At 44.1% G+C, this 14,267-nt stretch overlaps 1 protein-coding gene across 1 annotated transcript in view; it reads left to right on the forward strand.

Moving 5' to 3' along the window:
- Positions 1-1,033: 1,033 nt before the first annotated feature.
- Positions 1,034-14,267, forward strand: part of LOC128695926 (uncharacterized) — a 92,817-nt gene continuing 79,583 nt past the window's right edge. Inside the window, exons 1-2 of the mRNA XM_070093105.1 lie at positions 1,034-1,069; positions 13,505-13,900. Of these exons, the coding sequence (XP_069949206.1) occupies positions 1,044-1,069; positions 13,505-13,900 (422 nt within the window). The 5' untranslated portion in view covers positions 1,034-1,043. The remainder of the gene's footprint in view (positions 1,070-13,504; positions 13,901-14,267) is intronic.

Below are 14,267 nucleotides of genomic sequence, written 5' to 3' on the forward strand. Positions count from 1 at the left end.
CCCTTCCCAGTGTCATTTCCACCAGCACTAAGACAGATAATATGCTTATTCCCATTACCTGACATCATAATATCCAACTTGCTGACTATATCACCAACACCAGCTCCTGGGAGGCACACTCTCTGTCTGACTTTTCTATCTCTGTTACAAAAAGCACGGTCCATATATCTTACCTGAGAGTCTCCCACAATCAGAATATTCTTATCTTGATTAACAGGGGAGTCAGTGGTACCTTTAACCTCACTAACCACTGAAGTACACTCGTCTTTCAGAACAGAGAATCGATTTCCTAACTTCACATCTTCTTTATTAACCCTCCCCATCTTCCTTTTTCCTGAATTGTGAACCACTTGCCACTTAAAGCGGCTGCCACTCTCACTGGTGGTAACCATTTCCTCCTTACCAGCACCAACTATCTCACACTCAAGACACTGAAGACACAGATGAATCACAGGGATGTTAGGAAGTATTTCTTCAGCCACAGAGTAGTCAGGAAGTCGAATAGTTTGGGAAGCGATGTAGTGGAGGCAGGATCCATACATAGCTTTAAGCAGAGGTATGATAAAGCTCACTATTCAGGGAGAGTGACCTAGTAGCGACCAGTGAAGAGGCAGGGCCAGGAGCTTGGACTCGACCCCTGCAACCTCAACTAGGTGAGTACAACTAGATGAGTACTCACTCCCAACCCATCTATGCGAAGCTTCAGTCTCCTGAAGAAGTAGAACCTCCTTCTTCAACACTTTAACCTGAGATTCTAAAACACTACAAGAAGCCATGGTGCTCGGTAACACCCCACGCTAACACCCAGACAGCTCAGGACAGGTATGACCACACGTGACCACTGACCTCAGTGGATATATGGATATATTTTTAACCAATTATTAAAATGTTGCATTTTAATTTAATTTTGTTTCTATCCCCAATATTAAATCAGAAAAATCCTGTAAAATATTTAATAAAAAACTCTGGCATTACTCAGTTTCAAAAACACGCCTTAAAACGATTTTCATTTTATTTTTATCCCCAGTTTCCAGCTGTACTACATGATGGTCCTCCCCAAGAATATCAAGTGAGTGCCACTCTGACAGATATATTTTGTACTTAAGCATTTAATCTTCACTTTATTATACGTGTATGTGTAAGATGAGAAGATACAATGCAATGTTTACTTAATGAAACACTATGAGCAGCTCTTTCTCCAACTAACAGACACCTCGCAGGCTCCAGCTACTGAAGGGGTGTCATTTTAGGCAATTTCGACATAAATTAATATAGGCTAATTTATTTACCTAGCCTAACCTGATCTAAGAATTCTGCTCGATCTGAGAGAGGTATACCACACGAGGCATTGAGCTGTAGCTCACTTTCCTCAAGAGAACCAAGAAATATAATTCAACGCTCGAAAGGGTTCAGGAGTTGGACAACAAAACCTTTGAGATGCCCATCAATATTGCCTAAACATTATCAGTACCGACAAGCTTATGAGGCACATGTGCAACTTCCTTTCCCTCTATTCCTTCATAGAATCGTGTTATAGTGTGACTTCTACACTATTGTTTGGGGACCATGAAATTGACTCGTGTGAGGGCGTGCAACAGGGGGACCCTCTCGCCCCCTTTGTGTTCTGTCGTGTCATTAAGGAAGTCACAGAAGCACTCTCCAGTGAGCTCAATATCTGGTTTTTTGATGATGGTACCCTAGCTGGTACTACAGAATCTCTCCTAGAGGACATCAGAAAAGTTAAAGACATGGGAGAAAGCCTGAGCCTATCTTTAAACCCCACCGAATGTGAAATAGTTTGTACCAACCGATAGATGATCCAGAATATTAGTACTGTTTTACCAGGAACACGAGCCATTGATCCGGCCAACAGCACTCTTCTTGGTGCTCCTCTTGGGTCCAATGCCATCGATCTGATCCTAGAAAAAAAAAATCTCAGACCTCAGGACGATGGCAGGCAGGATGAAAGACATGATGCCTTCTACCTACTCACCAGGTGCCTGTCAATCCCAAAACTTACCTACTTCCTGAGATTATCCCCGGCCTTCAGCAGTCCGAAACTCAAGGAATATGACTCTCTCCTTAAGACCATGCTACAGAGTGTATTGAATCTTTCCCTCGAAGATGGACAGTGGTTGCAAGCCTCACTTCCAGTCAGTCTTGGGGTGGGGGGGGGGGACTGGGAGTACGTAAATTTTCCCAAATTGCCCTACCAGCATTCCTATCCTCTTCCATAGCATCAAATGAATTAATAAAACAAATTCTTCCAGACAACCTCAGTGACTCAGCAGGAATACAGGACCCTAGCAACGCCAGTGCCATCACTGAATGGGAGACTCTTGCTGCTCCAGCACCAAAACCTAGTGCAGCACTGGCCTACAAACAGTCAAGTTGGAATGCCCCCATCGCTGAAAAGGTGCTTGCCAACATGCTTAAGGCTGTAACATCAGATAGGGAGACTGCCCATCTCCAAGCTGTGAGTGCACATCTCTCCGGAGACTTCCTCCAAACAGTTCCCATTTCGTCAATGGGAACACGCCTCGATCCTAAGATCCTCCATACTGCAGTGGGTCTACGCCTTGCTGCCCTAATTCGCAAGGAATATACGTGTATTTGTGGTGATGCGCAAGCTGACCAATATGGTCTACATGGTCTTAACTGTTCCAAAACCATGGGCTGTCATTAAAGACACAATGAAGTCAACGACATCATAAAGAGAGCCCTTGCTACAGCTGGATGCCCAGCCGAGAGAGAGCCCCGATCACTAGCAGCCAACAATACCCACAACCCAGCAAACTGCCCAGATGGGATCACCATCTATCCTTAGAAGTTTGGCAAGCTCTTAGCATGGGATTATACCTGTGTGTCGACCCTGGCTGACACCTACATCCATCACAGTGTCGGGCGACAGGGAGGAGCTGCTGATCACAGGAAAGAGTACAAGATCGGCAAGTACAGGGACATAATCCAACAGTATCAATTTGTCCAAGTGGGATCAGAAACCTTGGGATCATGGGGAAAAATGCCACATGTTTCCTTAAAGAACTGGGTTCCAGACTCATCGACACCACCAGGGATCCAAGGGCAGCCACTTTCATGTTCCAGCGCCTCAGCACAGCTATCAAGAGAGGAAATGTATGCTGCATACTGGGCTCGCGTGCGGCTTCGGTGGAGCTGGAGGAGATTCATAATCTTTCATATATTGTATCAATGTATTCATGTTTGTGTTTTATGTAATGTATTCTGTCTATTAATAAAGTTCAAATAGAATATAAAATATAGGGGGTGGTAGGAGAAGAAAATATTCAAACAGCTCCGGGGTGAACCTTGAGTTTTCCCTGAGGTACGTTTATTGTCTTCTCTGAGGATGAGGGTCCCCAGTAAAATTCTGGAGGTGGTATCCCCCTATATTTTTATCACTATTTATTAAATACACACACACACATGTATATATATATATATATATATATATATATATATATATATATATATATATATATATATATATATGTATGTATGTATGTGTGTGTGTGTGTGTGTGTGTGTGTGTGTGTGTGTGTGAATGTGTGTGCGTGAATGTGTGTGTGTGAATGTGTGTGTCTGAATGTGTGTGTCTGAATGTGTGTGTCTGAATGTGTGTGTGAATGTGTGTGTGTGAATGTGTGTGTGTGTGAATGTGTGTGTGTGAATGTGTGTGTGTGTGTGTGTGTGTGTGTGTGTGTGTGTGTGTGTGTGTGTGTGTGTGTGTGTGTGTGTGTGTGTATGTGTGTGTGTGTGTGTATGTGTGTGTGTGTGTACTCGCCTAGATGTACTCGCCCAGTTGTGGTTGCTTGCAGGGGTCGATTCACAGCTCCTGGCCCCGCCTCTTCACTGGCCACTACTAGGTCACTCTTCCCGCTCCATGAGCTATATCATACCTCCCCTTAAAGCTATGAATGGATCCTGCTTCCACTACATCACCTCACAGGCTGTTCCACTTCCTGACAACTCTGTGACTGAAGAAATACTTTCTAACATCCCTGCGGTTCATCTGAGTCTTCAACTTCCAACTGTGACCTCTTGTTGCTGTGTCATCTCTTAGAACATCCTGTCTCTGTCCACCTTGTCAATTCCTCTCAGTATTTATAAGTCGTTATCATATCCCTCCCCCCTATCTCTCCTGTCTTCCAGTGTCGTCAGGTCGATTTCCCTTAACCTCTCCTTGCGGGACATACCCCTTAACTCCGGGACTAGTCTTGTTGTGTGTGTGTGTGTGTGTGTGTGTGTGTGTGTGTCAGTGTGTGTACTCACCTATTTGTGGTTGCAGGGGTCGAGTCTTAGCTCCTGGCCCCGCCTCTTCACCGGTTGCTACTGGGCCCTCCCTCTCCCTGCTCCACGAGCTTTATCAAACCTCGTCTTAAAACTATGTATGTTTCCTGCCTCCACTGCATCACTTTCTAGGCTATTCCACTGCCTGACAACTCTATGACTGAAGAAATATTTCCTAATATCTGACTCATCTGTGTCTTCAACTTCCAATTGTGACCTCTTGTTTCTGTGTCCCCTCCCTGGAACATCCTGTCTTTGTTCACCTTGTCTATTCCGCGCAGTATTTTATATGTCGTTATCATGTCTCCCCTGACCCTCCAGTCCTCTAGTGTCGCCAGGCCGATTTCCCTTAACCTTTCTTCATAGGACATTCCCCTTAGCTCTGGAACTAACCTTGTCGCAAACCTTTGCACTTTCTCTAGTTTCTTGACGTGCTTTATCAAGTGCGGGTTCCAAACAGGTGCTGCATACTCCAGTATGGGCCTGACGTACACGGTGTACAGTGTCTTGAATGATTCCTTACTAAGGTATCGGAACGCTGTTCTCAGGTTTGCCAGGCGCCCATATGCTGCAGCAGTTATCTTGTTGATGTGTGCTTCCGGAGACATGCTCGGTGTTATACTCACTCCAAGATCTTTCTCCTTAAGCGAGGTTTGCAGTCTTTGGCCACCTAGCCTGTCTGCGGTCTTCTGTGCCCTTCCCTTATCTTCATGACTTTGCATTTGGCGGGATTAAATTCGAGAAGCCAGTTGCTGGACCAGGTTGGACCCAGTCTGTCCAGGTCTCTTTGAAGTCCTGCTCGGTCCTCATCTGATTTAATTTTCCTCATTAACTTCACATCGTCTGCTAACAGGGACACTTCTGAGTCTAACCCTTCCATCATGTCGTTCACATATACCAAAAATAGCACTGGTCCTAGGACCGACCCCTGTGGGACCCCGCTCGTCACATGTACCCACTGTGATACATCATTACGTACCATGACTCGTTGTTGCCTCCCTGTCAGGTATTCTCTGATCCATTGCAGTGCCCTTCCAGTTGCATGCGCCTGATCCTCTAGCTTCTGCACAAATCTCTTGTGAGGAACTATGTCAAAGGCCTTCTTGCAGTCCAAGAAGATGAAATCAACCCACCCCTCTCTCTCATGTCTTACTTCTGTTACTTTATTATAAAACTCCAGAAGGTTTGTGACACAGGATTTTCCTTCCTTGAATCCGTGCTGGTTGGCGTTTATACTCTTGTTCCGTTCCAGGTGCTCCACCACTCTCCTCCTGATAATCTTCTCCATAACTTTGCATACTATACACGTCAGTGACACGGGTCTATAGTTTAGTGCCTCTTTTCTGTCTCCTTTTTTAAAAATGGGAACTACATTTGCCGTCTTCCATACCTCAGGTAATTGCCCAGTTTCCAGGGACGTGTTGAAGAATGTGGTAAGTGGCGCACACAACATATCCGCTCCCTCTCTAAGGACCCACGGGGAGATTGCCTTTGAGGTATCGATGTCCCTTAGCAGTTTCTTCACCTCTTCCTCATTTATATGTATGTTGTCCAACACTTGTTGGTACATTCCTTGCTGGTGTCCCCATCTGGTCTGTCCCCCCAGAGGCCTTCCTGTCCCCACTGTAAATACTTCCTTAAATGTCATGTTGAGCTCCTCACATACCTCTTGATCGTTTCTTGTGAGTTCTCCACCTTCTTTCCTCAGCCTTATCACCTGGTCTTTGACTGTTGTCTTCCTCCTAATGTGGTTATACAGCAGTTTCGGGTCAGACTTGACTTTCGATGCTATGTCTTTTCGTACTGTCGCTGAGCCTCCCTCCTTATCTGTGCGTACTCGTTTCTGGTTCTTCTACTAATCTCCTTATTTTCCTGGGTCGTCATCATGTCTCCCTTAACCCTCCTGTCCTCTAGTGTCGTCAGGCCGATTTCCCTTAACCTTTCTTCATAGGACATTACTCTTAGCTCTGGAACTAACCTTGTCGCAAACCTTTGCACTTTCTCTAATTTCTTGACGTGCTTTATCAAGTGCGGGTTCCAAACAGGTGCTGCATACTCCAGTATGGGCCTGACGTACACGGTGTACAGTGTCTTGAATGTGGCTATACAGCAGTTTTGGGTCAGACTTGACTTTCGATGTTATGTCGTTTTCATACTGTCGCTGGGCCTCCCTCCTTATCTGAGTGTACTCGTTTCTGGTTCTTCTAATCTCCTTATTTTCCTGGGTCGTTATCATGTCTCCCCTGACCCTCCTGTCCTCTATATATTCCTTGCTGGTGTCCCCATCTGGTCTGTCCCCCCAGGCCTTCCTGTCCCCACTGTAAATACTTCCTTACATCTCATATTGAGCTCCTCACATACCTCTTGATCGTTTCTTGTGAGTTCTCCACCTTCTTTCCTCAGCCTTATCACATGGTCTTTGACTGTTGTCTTCCTCCTAATGTGGCTATACAGCAGTTTCGGGTCAGACTTGACTTTCGATGCTATGTCGTTTTCGCACTGTCGCTGGGCCTCCCTCCTTATCTGTGCCTACTCGTTTCTGGTTCTTCTACTAATCATCTTATTTTCCTGGGTCCTTTGCCTCCTGTACCTTTTCCATTCCCTGGTGCACTTAGTTTTTGCCTCCCTACACCTTCGGGTAAACCAAGGACTCGCTTTTTTCTTCCTATTATTTCTGTTTCCCTTATGAACAAACCTTTCCTCTGCCTCCTTGCACTTTGTTGCTACATATTCTATCATCTCGTTTACTGATTTTCCTACCAGTTCTCTGTCCCACTGAACCTCCTGCAGGAAGTTCCTCATACCTGTGTAGTCCCCTCTTTTATAGTTTCGTTTTTCCCATTCAATTCCAGTTGCCTTCTCCACTTGTAACTCTACTATATAATCAAAACTCAGAACCACATGATTGCTAGCTCCAAGGGGCCTCTCGTAAGTGATGTCCTCAATGTCTGAACTGCTCAGGGTGAACACAAGATCCAATCTTGCTGGCTCATCCTCCCCTCTCTCTCTGGTAGTGTCCCTGACATGTTGATGCATGAGGTTTTCAAGTACCACATCCATCATCTTGGCTCTCCATGTTTCGGGACCCCCATGTGGCTCCAGGTTTTCCCAGTCGATCTCCCTGTGGTTGAAATCGCCCATTACCAGTAACTTTGCTCTACTCAAGTGAGCTATTCTTACCACCTCAGCCAGTGTGTCCACCATTGCCCTGTTTTCTTCGTATTCCTCTCTTGGCCTCCTGCAGTTCTGTGGTGGGTTATACATCACTCCAATGACTACTTTATGTTCTCCATGCCTTCCATTTCCTCAAATCCCCATCGGTGTTTTATGAGCAGTGCAGCCCCTCCTCCCCCTCTACTCCTTCTATCTTTCCTCAGGATCTGCTATCCCGGTGGGAAGATTGCATCTGTTATTGTCTCAGCGAGTTTTGTTTCTTTGACTGCTATGATGTCTGGGGATTTTTCACTGATTCTTTCGTGGCAATCCTCATGTTTTTTCGTTATTCCATCAGCGTTTGTGTACCAAACTTTCAGCTTCTTTCTATCACTGTGTTCCTGCAAGAATATTGGGGTTGGGGGAGCGAGAGCCTTGGTGGGAGCCTATGGGGGGCTGTGGTGTAGGTGGGGTTTGTGATGAGGGGGGTGGGGTCAGAATGTCCATAAGGGGCAGCTGTTAGGGTGAGGTTTGTGATGTGGGGGTTGGTGGCAGAGGGAACAATGAGTGGGTTGTGGTTTAGGTTGCTCAGTTGCGTTGGGATTGTCGCGGTTGGAGTCTTTTGGTGGGAAATTCTGTGGGGTGTGTTTTCCCTTCCTCCTGTGTTCGGGTCCTGCTCATCTTCATCATTGCCTCTCGTTTCTCCTTGCATCTCTGTACCCTCTCTTTCAGTGTAGTCCTCTCTTCTTGTGTTCTGTCGCAATCAAGGTATACTCTCTGGTACCCCTGTTTGTCCCTCAGTCGTGCTTTCTCTTGCAGAATCCTGGTTCAAACTGATTCTTCCTTGAAAATTACTTTGACAGGCTGTATCCTTCCACTCGCAAACCACCCAATTCTTCGAAAATTTGACACCTGGGTCATATCGCCCTCACCTATTTTTTCATGATGCCTTCAATCATTTTTTCCTCCTGTTTTATTTCTTCGAAGTTGTCCCCCTTGGCTTCTTGGAGTCCATAGATAAAAACTGACTTCTCCCTTTCCTCCTCCCACTGAGTCTCCATTTGCATCCTCTGAGGTGTTTTATTTCCTTCCATTTAAGTGTTCTTGACTTCAGACCCTGTCCTATCTGAAACTTCTACTCTCAGGGAACTGTCTTTCATGATCAGCTGTTCCTTGCTACTGCAGTTGGCTGTTAGAGACTCTGCATATAACATACCTTCATTGTCTTCGGACCTGTCATTTGATCTTAGTATGCTCCTCGTCTTTTCCCTGGCCCCACATGGGTCTGATAGGGCCTTCGCATATGGCATATCTCCTTTGTTTCTTACCATCCCCTTGTCTGTGCCTGACATAGAATTTCCTAATGTTGCTTCTGAATTGTCATTTGTCTCTCTAATCTGTTTTAGGTTTTTCAGTTTCTCTTCTAAGCACTGTATCCTAGCTTTTGCTGCTAAGACCTGTAGCTCCCAATTCCTGCACTCTTTAGCTATCCACTCCTCCATTATCTTGCCAAGCTCTTCCTCCCTTTTTTTGGAGCTCTAACTCCCAATCTTTCCTCCCTGGATCGTCCACCAGATCTCTGGTTTTCCGCCCTCTAGGGCCACCAATTTTTTTTTTAACCACAGAAAGAAGCTTATGTATTTTACCACAGAGAGAAGTTTGTGTGTTTTCAGGGTGTGTGTGTGGGGAGGGAGAAGGCTAGAGGAGAGAGAAAATAAGAGGGGGAAAGCTAGAGGAGGGAAAGTAAGAGGGGGAGAGGGAAAGGGTAGAAAGAGGGAGAGAGAGGAAGGATAGGGGTAAGGGATAAGACTAGGGGGGGAGAGAGAGAAACGAGAGGGGGAGAGAAAGGGTAGAGAAGGGGAGAGAGAGAGAGAGGAGGGTGACAGAAAAGGCTATAAGAGAGAGAAATGCGAGGGAGGGGGAGAAAGATAGAAAGAGAGGGGGGGAGAGAAGGCTAGAGAGGAGGGTGGGAGAGAGAGGGAGAGAGGGGGTGGGGGAAGCTGTGTGAATGAGTGGGTGGGTGTGTGTACTCACCTAGTTGTGGTTTCAGGGGTCGAGACTGAGCTCCTGGCCCCGAGTGTGTGTGTGTGTGTGTGTGTGTGTGTGTGTGTGTGTGTGTGTGCATGTGTGTGTACTCACCTAGTTGTGGTTGCAGGGGTCGAGTCTTAGCTCCTGGCCCCGAGCACGTCAGTTGTTTATGTGTCCCAGAAATGCACCTCACCTCTATGTATCCATAATACTAATAAAATACCATTAATACTGAGAGTAATTCTGATAATTATAATACTAGTGTGTGTTAAAGAGTCTTTCTTTCGCCCAGTTGTGTACTACCTTTTACTACACGTGTACCCAATACTTGCTTCTCAGATTGCACTGTCTTTGTGTCTTAAAACCTTATCTCTTAAAACTGTTGTCAGGGCTGTAGTCCTATTGGCCCCAACTTACTCCTCCTGCCTATTTCTTGCTCCTACAAGTTTTATCTTCCTACTACTGCTAGGTGCTGTGATAATCACTCTGGAGCAGGGTATGTGACAGTCAGCTACCAGTGATCGTAAGGCCGGCTCTACCACCCAAACTACCCCAAACCACAAACAGGTGATTTGTACATTACAACTCAGAGGGGACGATGCTCGCTGTACGATGCTCGCTGTACGATGCTCGCTGTACGATGCTCGCTGTACGATGACTCGTGCTCCTCGTCCTTCCGCCTCCGACCTCTTCAGTTATTCTATTCTCATTGCCCGTTTGAGTCCTCATTTACCACACCTATCACTTGTATATTGCTACTTTTATAATTTACACTTCACTTTTGGTAAGTACACTTATTTGTATGACACCCAACCTGTTATGGCGGCGCTATTTCCTCAGGCCTACTGCTGCCACCTTCTCTGGTTATATATATTTATATATATGTATGTATATATATATATTTCCCATTTCTGGCTAGCTTGTTCACACTCGCTGTATGCTACCTCACAGTTTCTCGTTAACCATCCTCTCTTAATTCTTTTTGATCTTTTGTCTTTAGTCACTCACTTTGTACTTTGTATATTTGTAACTGTAGCAACAAGTGAAAACTAGGCCTCTAACGAACTGGCACTTTGAAATTTTGTTGTATAATTTCAGGCTTTCTCTCGCCTTTTATTTTTTTTAACTAATAACTTTGGTTATCATTTGTAGGGTTGTTCACTGACGTTGTCACTAACACTGGTTGCTTCTAGCAGCTAAAGCACGCCCTAAAAACACTAAGATTCTCGGAGCTTGGCACTTGTTTCCCACTACACTGTATGTTTATGTGTAGGAGAGTGTGTGTGTGTACTCACCTAGTTGAGGTTGCGGGGGTCGAGTCCGAGCTCCTGGCCCCGCCTCTTCACTGATCGCTACTAGGTCACTCTCCCTGAGCCGTGAGCTTTATCATACCTCTGCTGAAAGCTATGTATGGATCCTGCCTCCACTACATCGCTTCCCAAACTATTCCACTTACTGACTACTCTGTGGCTGAAGAAATACTTCCTAACATCCCTGTGATTCATCTGTGTCTTCAGCTTCCAACTGTGTCCCCTTGTTACTGTGTCCAATCTCTGGAACATCCTGTCTTTGTCCACCTTGTCAATTCCTCTCAGTATTTTGTATGTCGTTATCATGTCCCCCCTATCTCTCCTGTCCTCCAGTGTCGTCAGGTTGATTTCCCTTAACCTCTCCTCGTAGGACATACCTCTTAGCTCTGGGACTAGTCTTGTTGCAAACCTTTGCACTTTCTCTAGTTTCTTCACGTGCTTGGCTAGGTGTGGGTTCCAAACTGGTGCCGCATACTCCAATATGGGCCTAACGTACACGGTGTACAGGGTCTTGAATGATTCCTTATTAAGATGTCGGAATGCTGTTCTGAGGTTTGCTAGGCGCCCATATGCTGCAGCAGTTATTTGGTTGATGTGCGCTTCAGATGTGCCTGGTGTTATACTCACCCCAAGATCTTTTTCCTTGAGTGAGGTTTGTAGTCTCTGACCCCCTAGACTTTACTCCGTCTGCGGCCTTCTTTGTGTGTGTGTGTTGCAACAAGGAGTAGGCTGAAGACAGTGGAGATGACATGTCTGAGGGCAATGTGGGGTGTGAATATAATGCAGAGAATTCTTAGTTTGGAAATTAGGAGGAGTTGGATTACCAACACTGTTATCCAGAGGGCTGAGCAGTGGTTGAGGTGATTCGGACATGTACAGAGGAAGGAACAAAATAGAACGACTTATGCAGTGGAGGGAAGGCAGGGTAGGGTTCGGCCTAGGAAAGGTTGGAGGGAGGGGGTAAAAGAGGTTTTGTGCGAGTGGCTTGGACCTCCAGCAACCATGCTTGAGCGTGTTAGGAGCGAATGGTGACAAATGGCTTTTATACCTGTAGTGTGATGGAGTGATGGAGTGAATGATGATCAAAGTTTTTCTTATTCAGGCCATCCTGCCTTGGTGGGAAACGGTCAATGTGCTAATAAAAAAAATAAAAATATATATATATCGTACAGAATATGTGAAACTTGCGATTTTGGCTTAAATAACAACGCTCTTCTTGCTGAATAAAGCAAACGAAAATTTGTGTATGCAATAATTTCCCAAAATTCCTTCTGAACCTAACGAAAAAAATATATTTCATTGTGTTTGTTTATTATTAAATTATTGTAAACTTATCTAAAATATATTTAGTTGGATTAGGCTAAATTAAATTGCGCTTGTTATTCTAAGGATTTTTGGTACAAAATTATGAATTTTTACATTAACATAAATGAAAAAAATATATCTTTAAACGTATAAGAGAAAATTTTAGAAACGATTTAATTTTAAATGAATTTTTGCTAATTGATCAGTTTTACCTATTCTACACTACATATATATATGTATATGCAAAACAACTACTGTGAATGGATAGTGAAATTCCAAGCGCTTTCGTGACTTCTTACATTATCAAGGAACTACAAAGAAAATACATCAAAGGAAGGCATATAAAAGGTATAGACCCTTTATATGCCTTCCTTTGATGTATTGTCTCCATAGTTCCTTGATAATGTGAGAAGTCACGAAAGCGCTTGGAATTTCACTATCCATTCACAGTAGTTGTTTTACTGATTATACTTTTTTGTTGATAACAACAAAATATTTACTAAAGATAAATGTATTTTATCTTTGAAGGTTGACAGTTTCTTGTGAAGTTCACTCATTATATAACCTGAACCATTTCTACAGTATTATGTGTCTCTGATTGTTATTGATTTAAGGAACTGGTTTTCTTAAGTCTGATGAAAAATAAGTCCCTTATGAAACATTTGGGAATCTTGACTAAAGAAACGTGTCGCCAGCTTGTGGCTTCTTTAGTCCAATACCTGGAGAGTATACCTGGAGAGTATACCTGGAGAGTTTACTTGGAGAGTTTACCTGGAGAGTATACCTGATGACTATACCTGGAGACTATACCTGGAGACTATACCTGGAGAGTATACCTGGAGAGTATACCTGGAGAGTATACCTGGAGAGTATACCTGGAGAGTATACCTGGAGAGTTTACCTGGAGAGTATACCTGAAGACTATACCTGGAGAGTATACCTGGAGAGTATACCTGGAGACTATACCTGGAGACTATACCTGGAGAGTATACCTGGAGAGTATACCTGGAGAGTTTACCTGGAGAGTTTACCTGGAGAGTTTACCTGGAGATGGTTTCGGGGTTCAACGCCTCCGCGGCCCGGTCTGTGACCAGGAGAAGAACGGTGGACGATGAGGAGGAGTTTGAGGTAATCAGTCCCTCAGCTTGGAGTCGATATGTTCAGTCTTTCAATCTTGAGAAAAGTGGATTGATGAACTGAACATTCCAAGCTGAGGGACTGATTACCTCAAAATACTCCTCATCTTCCATCGTTCTTCTTTGTATTGGACAGAAGAAGCTACTGATTGTCGAAATGTTTCCTCAGTAAAGATTCCCAAATGCTGCACAAGTGTCTCATTCTTCAACTTGCCGGTTTTCAAAATCATTTACATCACTTTTTTAATCTTATGATCTCTTCAGGATTCTACGTCTCGCCCTGGTTGTCTGCGTCATCATTGTTATAGTGAAACAAGGTTTACACAACAATGTTTCTTTCTTCATGGAACAAGATAGTTACTTCAGTCACAACTATCTGAGATTAAACTTCACACTTACCTTACTCTCTGTCACAACGACACTTCCACACCTGACAAACAACGAAGAAAAAACGACTAAAAAAATCCCTGAGAGATGCGAGTGTAAAAGTGGCAAGCATTGGGCAGACAATGTCTTAGTACAACAGCTGGACTTGACGTTACCTTGGCTCAACACCACAACAAAAGAACACTTGATTAAGCACCACCCGAACTTGCCTGTGAATTTCCTCCACAAGGCGAACAAGGAAGGCCGGTGCAACCTATTACCTTTACTCAGCAGGTATGTAACTCTCAAGACTAGTTGGAAGAATTGAGGCTCCACTCTTAGGCAACTTTATTGTCAATATCTGTGAGTGTTGACTCAACAATATTTGTAACCTGGTGACTTTTACCTACTTAACGTTTGAGTGGATTAACATTCTTTGAATATTTGTGTCAGTTTAATCACTTCTAAAAAAATATTTCATATGTTTGAGTTTCCAGATAATTGTCCTTGTGTGCTTGTAACAAAATAACATTACTTCTTTAAACAGGAATCTATAAAGGAAGATAAACAGCGAGACAAATTAAAAAAATGGAAATTAGTCCTGTAAAGTAAAAACCAAAAGATGTGCAAAATAAAAGGAATTAAGTACAGCTACGTATGA

This window comes from Cherax quadricarinatus, chromosome 41, assembly GCF_038502225.1.
Source record: "Cherax quadricarinatus isolate ZL_2023a chromosome 41, ASM3850222v1, whole genome shotgun sequence".
NCBI lineage: Eukaryota > Metazoa > Arthropoda > Malacostraca > Decapoda > Parastacidae > Cherax > Cherax quadricarinatus.